Below are 10035 nucleotides of genomic sequence, written 5' to 3' on the forward strand. Positions count from 1 at the left end.
GGTCGTTCTCACAGTGACCCTTGCTTGGGGACAAGCGGGGTGTCTCCCGGTGCTGGGTAGCAGGAAGAGCTCCTGCCAGCATCTGCCGGGCATCACCCTCCTGGCTTTTAAGGCACAAGTGGCAGCTGCAGTTTCTGGGGTCCCCTCTGCGCTGCGGGCAGCTGCTGCCCAGATGTGGGGGATGCTGCAGGCAGTGGCTGCCCAGCTGTAGGGGTGCCGCCATGCAGAGGGCAGCCATTGCTGCCATGCCTCCTCTGCTTGCTGGCCTTGGCACCTGCTGGAGGGGCTTGTCCCTCCACAGCCGCCCCGGCGCTGTGGCATGAGTTTCCACAGCTGGAAAAAAGAAAACCCCAAAACCAGCAGCAGGAGCGCAGCCCCTCTCTGTGATTAGTTATGGATACTCACAAGCGCGCCGCCGCTGCTGTCCCGGCAGCGCTCGCAGGAAGAGGAGAGCAGCCCCGACACCCAGTGCTCCCCCCCAGCCCACCATGCTGCTCACGGAGCAGGGAATGGGGGTGGTTCTGCTCTTCGAGGGGTGCTGCGGGCAGCCGAGCCCTCCAGCTGCCTGCCCAGGGCCCCCCAGCACAACACGGTCAGGAGGCAGCTGTTGGAGTGACTGGGCCATGGGAAACCAAGGCAGCAAAGACCCTAAAGACCCTGAGCCCATCCAGACACCTCCCCCCAAAACGCAGGCTGCCCAGGGATGGCAACGGGGAGCCCCCCAGCACAGCTTTCCAGGGAGCATTGTCCCCTGAGAATGCCCCCCTGCCCTGTCCCCATTTCCCCACCCCACAGACCAAATGGGTCCTCGGGCCTGAAGAGCTCCTCCTGCCCTCAGCTGACAGCAGCCCAGCTCTGCCTGTCCCGGCCATGCCACCCCCTGCCACCCCGCAGCCCACGCACACGTTCAGCGCCCCAGACAAGCCGCCCGCTGCGGTTATGCCAGCCCCGGGGGGCTCAGCCCCACGTGAAGGCACCCACACGCTCCCCAGCACCCAGACCCATCCCCGGCTCCCGCATCCACCAGCAGCCCCACGATCCTGGGGCTGGGGCACATCCTGTCCCTTGGCCAAGTGTCACCCCCCCCCCCCAGCCCCTCTGTGCCACCCACAAGCCAAGGGCACCGTGTTTTGTGATTACATATATATATATATTGCAGTTTGAAATAATTTAAAAGAAACCCACCAGCCCTCGGGCGCAGGTTTCCGGCGGTGGCAGGGAACCCCGCATCTCCTGGGGATGCAGGGACGGGGCATCCCCACACTGGGCACCCCAGTGCCCACCAGGACAGACCCACCCTGGCTCAATGGCAGGGCTGGACTGTCCCCACACTTGGGGCAGCTCCTGGAGACACTGGACACCGTCTGGGGGGTCCTTGGTCCCGTTCTGCCTCCCGGGGCTGGGAAACCGGCCTGCCCCCACCGCAGCAGGGAGCCAAGTGTGACACCAGACCAGGACGGGTCCTGGCACCATGGGGCAGCGTGGTCCACGCCATGCCTTCCTGCAGCATCCCGGGACGTCAGTGGGACATCATCCTCCTCCCGCTGGGTTTTCCGGGAGCCGTGCCGGGGCTACCGGGGTGCCGGGCGGTGCCTGAGCACGCGGAGGGACAGGGTGTCTGCCCGGAGCAGCAGCTCGCGGATGCGGGCCAGCCCCAGCCCCGAGACGGCCGCACCGTTGACCTGTAGGATCTCGTCCCCCACGCCCAGGAGCCCTGCGTACAGCTTGGCCGTGCCGGCGTCCGCCATCTCCTGCACGTAGATGCCTGCAGAGAGGGACAGGGGTGGGTGAACCCCCCCCACCCTGCACCCCATGACCAGGGCTGTGCCCTCTGGGGTGCACAGCAACAAATTCACTATAAATGGCCTTTGGGACCGGCTGCATGTCCCAAGCCAAGGGCTGATGGACACACGGGACTGTGTGTGGCCAAAGCCACACGTGGCAGCACCCCCCTCATCCATCATCACCCCTTTGGGGCTCAGCGGCGATGGAGCAGCCCCCTCCACCCCTCCCCAAGCTCACTCCTGGGGAGGGACGAGAGCCGCTACGGAGGGGCTGTGCCGTGCCACCCCTGAGGTTCGTGTCACACTTTGGGACTACCCCACTGTACCTGTGTCGGGCCGGCCGTGCCCAGAGGTGACACAAAACCCAAAGGCGCCATGGGGGGGTCGCTGCAGCTCCAGCTGGCTGGTGCCATCGGGGAAGACCTCCACCACGCGCCCCACTGCACGCAGCCGGCCGGGCGCCCCGATGTCCTCCACGCTCAGCGAGCGCCGCAGCCCCAAGCCCCCCTTCCTGCAGGGAGAGGGGAGACGGGGTGAGCGGGGACCCCGGGAAGCTGCTGGGGACCGGGTGATGGGGTCCCCGGCTGCACTGAGCCGCCGCATGTGGCTGAGCACCCCGAAACAGCCTTCGCAGGGACGTGCCGGGCCCCATCCTACCTGTCGGCCGTGGTCTGGGGCAGGAGGTAGGCGCTGGCGCGGGGCGCCTTGCCCAGGAGGGGCTGCAGGCTCTGGACAGAGGTGGCTTTTCGGGGCTGGCAGAAGGGTGACGGTGACACCTGGGGAAAAGCACCTGGTTGAGATGGGGATGACTGTGAACACTGTGCGGCACCACAGCCCTTCCCCTGCCAACATGCCCAGGGAGCAGGGGGCATGGGGGCATCCCGCACCCCCCTGTTCCCCCACCGGTGCCCTCCCCAAACCACTGCTGAGGAGGGATAAGCCAGTGTCCTCTGCTGGGGGCCAGGACAAACCCAGGCCCAAAAAGCAGGGTTTCTTGCAGAGGCGCCTTGCTGCTCAGCTGGCTGGGACACACAAGCCGTGACCCAGAACCAAGTTACCCCATTTCCCCTCCCCAAATCCGCTCTTCCACCCCCCTTCAGTCCCTCCTTCCCCCTCCCACTCCCCTTTTGGCTCCGGGCTTTTCAAACCCAGCAGGTTCAGGATGGCATGTGCCCCCCACACCCCCCCAGGACTGCTGGGGCCATAAAGCAATGCTCAGGAATGCTTCACCCAAGCCCAGCACCCCTCCTCTTGTGGGACCCTCCGGTCTCCCCACAGACATCCAGCCCATGGGGGGGAACTTTTGGGCTCACCAGCCGCAGGGACTGCAGGGAGGGAGACTTCTTCATGCCAGGGCCGTCCGGGGGGGTGCCACCAGGGGCCGGGAGCTGCTCCATGCTATAGCAGCGGAAGCGGCCCAGGCGCTGCTTGGTGCTCTGGCTCAGGCTGCACAGGAGCTTCTTCAGCCCTGACGCCGACGCGCTGCTGCCCTTGCGACTCACCGGCCGACCCGGCTCCCTGGATAGAGAGGGACGATGATGGTCATCCACGACGTGCCTGGTGGGGAGCATGACTGGCAGCTGCCTCGGCGTGCATCCTGCACCCACCTTGGCAGCCTTGAGAGCCACAGCACGGTGAAATTGGGGTGCACAGTGAGATTGGGCTGCAGCCACCTCCCCGCAGCAGTAACCCAGCATGAGCAAGGCATGGCTTCACAGGCTGAAGAGACCTGAAGGGCTCTCTACCCATTTTCCCCATACTTTCAGGGGTTTAACACCTTTCAGACCTCCCCTGCTCTCTGCCCAAAGGGATCACATCCTGCCAAGGGACTTGAAAAACCCAGTGCCACCTCCGAAACCTCCTGCCAGGCTGAGACATGCTGCACCTGGGCGCAGGTCTAGCAGGTTTGTGTTTGGCAAGCCCCAAGGCAGCCTCTGTTTAGCGGCTGATCATCCCCCAAAAGGGAAGACCTGGCACTAAAGCAAAACCCCTCCAAGGCTGCCTGCTGCCGCATTGCTGCAACACCCTGTGCGGAACTAGATGCAGGGTGAAACGCAGCTCCCCCCAACCCATTTGAACACACTCGTGTGCAAAATCGTCACCCCTGGACTGAGGTTTCCAGCACCAAAAGGCATGGTCCCACCGGGAAGCCCTGGGGGGCCCAGCTTGGCAGCGTCCCGCTGTGCCAAGGAGGGATGCTGAGGGATGCAGCACCCACCGCGCGGTGCAGGATGCCAGAGGCCTCTCACTCACCCATGTGCCGTGCTCCTGCCCAGGTGCCGTTGCTGCACTCCGGGCGTCCCAGCAGCTTCCCCGGGGGGACGAGCAGCCTCCTGGGGCACGGGGGCAGCTGGGCCAGCAGCGGGCTGCGACGGTGCCCCTGTAGCCACAGTGAGACAGTCATGTCCCCGCCTCATTGGGGACCCCCCGGGCACCCCTGTGTGTGGGTCTCTTACCTCTGCCCATCCCCGGGGCATCCTGCCCGACCTGGCTGTGGGTGTTGTTGCAGTTGTTGGTGGACAAGGCACGGAGATGGCTCCCCGGGAGCCACCTGGGGCTGCAGGGACCCCGCTGCTCCCCCGGCCCTGCCATTCCCCCGGGCTGGGGGGATGCAGCGCTCCCACCATCGGGCTCTGGGCCTCGGGCTCCTTGGCTTGATGCCCGGCGGCTGCCACCAGAGAAGAGGGCTTTTCTGCAAGGCACCTGGGAGCAGGCCTTTTTGGTGGAGGGGGGAGCGGGGAGGTGGGTGCCCAGCATTGGGGTGGCAGCCCCTGGCTGTGAGAAGGGCTCCAGGGGCTCACTGGGCTGCTGTGGGGGACAAGCGGCATTTCCCACCCCCCCGCTGTCCCCCGGATGCCGGCGGCGGTCCTCCTCCTCCCGGCTGCCAGCTCTCCCCAGCAGTGGGGGGCAAACAGCCCCCGGCCGGCTTGAGGTGTCACCTGAGCCCCCGTCCCCTGCGCAGGGGCCACCGCTGGCCGCACACGTCTCCTTCCCAGCCCTTGCCTCCAGCTGCGGGGCAGCACGGGGGGCCCTGTGCCCACGAGCCCGGGGGTCCCGGTGCCCCCGCGGGTGGGGGCTGCGGGGTCCTGCCTCCTCACTGTCTGTCCGGCAGCCATCAGAGGTGTCGGTGCTCTCCAGGGCTGAGTCCACCTCGTCGATGTACGTGACATCCCCAATGTACGTCTCCTTGATTTTCTCAGTATGGATGCGCTGTCGGGAGGGGAGGATCCACAGCGGGGACCCCCGGGGGCCCAGAGCCCTGGTTTTGGGCTCCGTTTGCGCAGCGTTCGACCCCCCGCTATCCCCTGGGATGCTTCCTTGTGCCGCAGGGCTGCTTTCAACCGCGTCGGTTGCTGCGGACGAACCCGCACCCTGGCTGGCGGTGGCACCAAGGAAGGAGCCGCAGGCGCTGCACTTGCCCCCAGCCACGAGGTCGCTGCTCCGGGCTTTGGGCCGGCTGGCCCTGTCCCCCGGCTGCCCACCGCCGGCCGGCTCCGGCGAGGAGAGCGCCGAGCCCAGTGCCCGCCGGTGCCGCAGCTGCAGCCGCTCTAGGTACCGCACCTCGGCGTCACGGGCCGACTCATCCTCGAAGCGGACGCGGGACGGGGAGGGTCCCCGGGGCCGCTGGGGCCACCCGCAGCTCGACTCCCCACTCGACGAGTCGCTCAGGCTCCCGCCGTCCCGCGGGGCGATGCTCGGCCTCCCACTGGGCTCCCTGGCATGGGGACAGACAGACAGACAAGCTGCAAGGGCTGTCTGGTTCCCTTAGGTGGGAGGGGGAGAACCCAGCGCAGGAGATGCAAGACGGGCAGGAGGGAAGTCCACCCGATGCTCCATGTGGCCCCGCTCCCCTCCAGCCCTATGCCCGGGCTGCCCAAAGCTGGAACGGTGAGAGGCTGCGGCCATGCCCTGCTGCCACAGCCCCACCTCCATCACCTTTCCCCTGCACCGTGGTGCGTGGTTAATCAGTCCGGGAACACCGAATTGCACATGACCTGGCACAGACGGCAAGCCGCGGCTTTGGTACAGCCATGCAGCGCCAAGCCTCCTCCAGGGAGGCACTCCGCATCAGCTGGGAAACACGATCCTCCCAAGACAGCCGGGAGCACACCATTAATGCCTCCGCATTATCATAAAACACATTAAACACCCCCAAATATTATGCTGCAAAGACTTCACGCAGGCAGGGGGACGTTCCTGCGAGCAGAGGATTGCTCACGCAGGGGTACAGGGCTGCATGCGGCAGGTCAGACCCTGGCTCTGCACACACGGGTGCACGCTCTGCACGCTCTGCACACACACGCTCCCATGCTTTGCACACGTATGCATGCTCTGCACATGCACCAAATCCAGATACACCCCCGAGAGCACCGAGGCGGCGGCAGGGGGGAGGCAGGATGCAGCCCGCAGGGCTGGCACTGACCTGGGGTGCGGGGCAGCGGCAGCGGGGAGGAGGAGGATGTCGTGGCTGGCGCGCAGGGGGTTCGTCCGAGCCTTCATGCGGGCACGCTGCAGCAGCTGCTTGGCCTGCTCGTGCCGTGGGCTCAGCTCGAGCTCCTGCCCGGGGACAAAGGCCCTGCAGCCCCGCAGCAGGGAGGGGGATTAGGAAAAAATAACAGGGATTAGATGTGGTTTAACAGTGACGATGAGGCTGCTCTGCCCTGAGAAAAAAGGGGCCTGGCCTCCATTCACCAGCGGGCTGGCTGCCACGCCAGGGGACAGCCAGGCGGGAGCCCCTGTACCCCCCCAGTGCCAGGTGGGAGGAGGGGGGTCGCACCCCACACCAGTGATGCTTTGGGGGGAGGCCCAGCACCCGCACAGCTCGGGCACCGGCTCAGCCGAGGCAGTGCTTTGCACCACGGGCGTCTCGGATGTGGATGGGGAAACTGAGGCAGGCACTGCCTCCGATCCCCGCCAGTGTAAATCCCGCGGCGATGTGAACACAGGTAGGTTTGGGATGACCCCCTGACCTGGCTGCCTTCCCTTCCTTGCAGGGGGTCTTCCCTCGCACCCCCTGGCCCCGTCGGCTGCAGGGTGGGGGATCCGTCAGCTATGGGAGGGCACAGCCCTGCTCCAGCGCTGCCTTCCCTGTTGGCCATGGCCCTAATCCCCCTGATTAAAATAATCAGCTTTGGCAGTCACTTCGGGGAGACTGGCCTTAACCTCTTCACGGCAGGAGGGTGGGTGCACGCCAGCCCCCAGGAAAGCCCCCCGTGCAAGGCCATGGGGGGTCCAGGCTCCCCCCCCCGGGTTTCGGCTGCCCCCACTTGCAGGGAGCATGGCATACCTGGCTCTCAGCATTGCACCCGACTGTCACCGATCAACCCCAGCCACCGGAGCGGAGCAGAACCAGTAACCACAATACAGGGGGGGTCTTCCCCACTCACTTGCTTCCCCCATGCAGCCCCCAAGCCCCCAGCCCTGCTTCCCAGCCCGCGCGCTGCCGCCCAGCTCACCTGCCTGTCCCGCCTCTGTATTTTTAGTCCATATCTCTAAGGTTTATCATTAGGCCAACAAGATTACACATGCCTGCCGCCTCGATCCTCTTAAGCACCTGGAGCAAATTTCTGTCCCATCCACTTCCCAGCTCCCTTCCCACTTGGGGTCCCAGCGGGAACCCCCCATGCCCAAGCACCACATGGACACCCAGCTCGGCCTGACCCTCCTGCCCCGCTCGCACCGAAGCATGGCCGGAGCCCATGCACACTCCCCCCGCCAGCTGCCCCACAGCCCTCCCCCAGAGCCCGGCCAAGCCCCAGCACTGCTTCACAGGGTGCATTTAAAATACAAGACTAGGGAGGGGAAAGAGGGAAATGTTCCCCCCACCACCACGCTGGGACAGACCTACCTGCAGCCCTCGGCGTCCTGCAGCGAGACCCCCGAGTCCCAGTCCCCATCACTCGCTAGCATCTCTGAAAGGCAGGGCAGGGAAAGGCGTCAGCCTGGCTGGACTGCAGACCCCACCCCTGCCCCCCTCAATAGCACCCCCGTACCCCCAGCCCCACGGCTCAGCCCGTCCTAACAAACACCCTTTTTGGGGCTAATTCCCTACAGGGCACCCCAGCTGCTTGGCTCCGCAGGGGCCCCAGGGGAGCAGGACGTGGGGTAACACCACCCGGCGTGGGGTGTGCCCACGGGGATGGGGATCTCGGGGTTGTTAGGGCAAACGCTTTCTAAGGAAAAATGAATTTCCTTTTCTGGTGGCAGCTTGCAAAGGGAAGATGATGCCCACAGACCTCGAGTGCCCCAGAAAGTGGGTTTCTTGCTCTTGCTTTTAGCAGCGAAATTCTTCACCAGGACGCCGGAGGGGACCAGCAGCAGCTGGAGCACCCCGGTGAAGCGGTACCCCATTTTGTTTGTGGGCATCTCCTACAGCTGCCGGTGAAGGGGGTGCAGCACCTGTGGGGGATGGGGCAGCCCCGGGATGTGAACCAGCACCGAGCTGCACCCACAGCGTGGGAGGCTGGAGGATGGCACTGAGGACCCCCCCTTTGCCCCAAAGTTTTTCCTTCCCGCTCCCCCTGGCTCTGCCGAAACAGCCTCCACCTGCCCAGAATACGCACCAGCTGTGGCGAGGCCCAGCACCTCCTGCAGCAGCCGCCGGTTCCTCTCCACCCGCTCAGCCAGCGAGAGCCTCTCCCAGCCCTCCGCTGAGGTGGGGGACACAGAGGGACCCCCCAAGTCCTGCGGCAGGGTTCGTGCCTCTTCTTCCAGGGGGGCTGTCTCATGGGGGGAGGCAGAGCCCTGGGACCCACCACCCTTGTCCCGGGGAAGCTCGGTGCCTCCCAGCACATCTCCCCTGGGTGCTGGCACCCGCCAGAGCCCCGGGGTGCCGGTGTGGGGTGTCGGGGGACCACCGGCCGCAGGCTCCCCACTGTCCAGCAGCCCGTCCGTCAAGTAGGTGCGGAGCTGAGCCCGCGGCTCCACCGCTGCCACGTCCATCCCCAGCTTCCCTCGCCGGGGCCGGGACTTCTTGGGCGAGGGGCGCTCAGGGGTGGCCGAGGGGGTTCCCGGCCAGCCGGCCCCCCGTTTCTCCTTCAGCGCCTTCACCTTGCTCTCCAGGATGGCGTGGGGGCCACGGGAAGCCTCGGGGTGCTCCAGCGGGGCGGGGGCTTGGCCGTGCTGCTTGGGGGGCCGCAGCACCTGCCGCGTCTCAGCGGGAGAGCCCCCCTCCATGCGCCCTGCGGGGAGAAAACCCAGGGGAGGGTGGGCAAGCCCCCATGCTGCCCTCACCCTCCTCCCACCTTGGCAGCTCCTGCAAGCAGCATGCCCTGTGCCTGCCCAAGGCACCGCAGACAGCAGCAGCAGAAATGCCCGTGCCCAGGGTGGGGGCAAAGGCACGCAAAGCCACTGCGGTGCACAGCCCGGTGGGGAAGGGGACAGGGACGTGGCACGGCACGAGGCCACCCACCCTCAGCACTGACACCGCACCAGCGTCGCTCTGGAGCAGGGGGAACGGGGCAGTGATGGTTCTCCAAAGTGGGCGGCCTGGGGCTGAGCAGGAGCACGGGTGCCTGCTCGTGCTGTTTTGGGTGCCCGGGGGCACCCAGCAAGATGCTCCGGAGGGAACTGGCGCTCTCTGAGCCAAACCAGGGCCCCAAAACTCCCCAGAAATCCCGCCCAGATGCAACTCGACAACGGTGCCACCAGAGAGACACCCGCCCCCGGGGTCACACGTGTCACCCGTCCTGCACCAGCTTCGTGGTCCCAGTGGCACCCGGGTGCCGCTGCCCCCCTGCACCCCGCCGGAGCATCCCGTCCCTGCTGGCACCCCTAGAGGAGCCTCCCCACGGCCGAGGCTGCGGGAGCATCCCCGCGGCACCCACCCCGGGGCCCATCGCCCATCCCCGCTGCCGGGACAGAGCAGCGGTGGGACGGGAGGCCAGGGCTGTCCTTACCCCCGGAGCAGCATCAGGAGCGGGCTGGGAAGAGGGAGAAGAAGGCGGAAGAAGGGAAGGAAGCAGGGGAGGGCAAAAAAAAAAAAAAAAAAAAGGCAAACCAGCAAATCCCGGCCCCTTCAGCCAAGCCGGAGCTCAGCCGCTTGGCTGGGCCGTGGGGCCGCAGCCAGCCCTGCCTCCCGCCCGGGCCGCCGCCGCCGCCTCCTCCTCCTCCGCGCGCCCCCGAAGCGCGCACCCCACGCCGGGCACCCGGCCAAATCTTGCACCGAGCCCGAAGCCGAAGCGGCTGTCCCCGCGGGGGCTGGCGGGTGCCCCGAGGGGCAGCATGGGGGGACCGGGGACCCGCGCCAGGA

At 66.5% G+C, this 10035-nt stretch overlaps 1 protein-coding gene across 5 annotated transcripts; it reads right to left on the bottom strand.

Annotated features, from left to right (window-relative positions):
• Positions 1-1145: 1145 nt before the first annotated feature.
• Positions 1146-9859, bottom strand: KIAA1614 (KIAA1614 ortholog). 5 transcript variants are annotated; one of them, XM_072868299.1, is made up of 11 exons: positions 9683-9753; positions 8348-8965; positions 7633-7696; positions 6208-6360; positions 5346-5499; positions 4241-4994; positions 4038-4164; positions 3098-3341; positions 2442-2560; positions 2111-2295; positions 1146-1765 (listed from the first exon to the last, which is right to left on the bottom strand). In XM_072868299.1, the coding sequence occupies exons 2-11, from the start codon at positions 8958-8960 to the stop codon at positions 1572-1574; spliced, it is 2607 nt and encodes an 868-aa protein (XP_072724400.1). In that variant the 5' UTR covers positions 8961-8965; positions 9683-9753; the 3' UTR covers positions 1146-1571. The 5 variants fall into 5 exon arrangements, with proteins under 5 accessions (XP_072724400.1, XP_072724397.1, XP_072724398.1 ...); XM_072868296.1 differs by lacking the exon at positions 9683-9753 and adding an exon at positions 9784-9859 and having other exon boundaries at positions 4241-5499; XM_072868297.1 differs by having other exon boundaries at positions 3098-3302; positions 4241-5499.
• Positions 9860-10035: the final 176 nt, after the last annotated feature.

This window comes from Ciconia boyciana, chromosome 7 (assembly GCF_034638445.1).
Source record: "Ciconia boyciana chromosome 7, ASM3463844v1, whole genome shotgun sequence".
Classification (NCBI taxonomy): Eukaryota; Metazoa; Chordata; class Aves; order Ciconiiformes; family Ciconiidae; genus Ciconia; species Ciconia boyciana.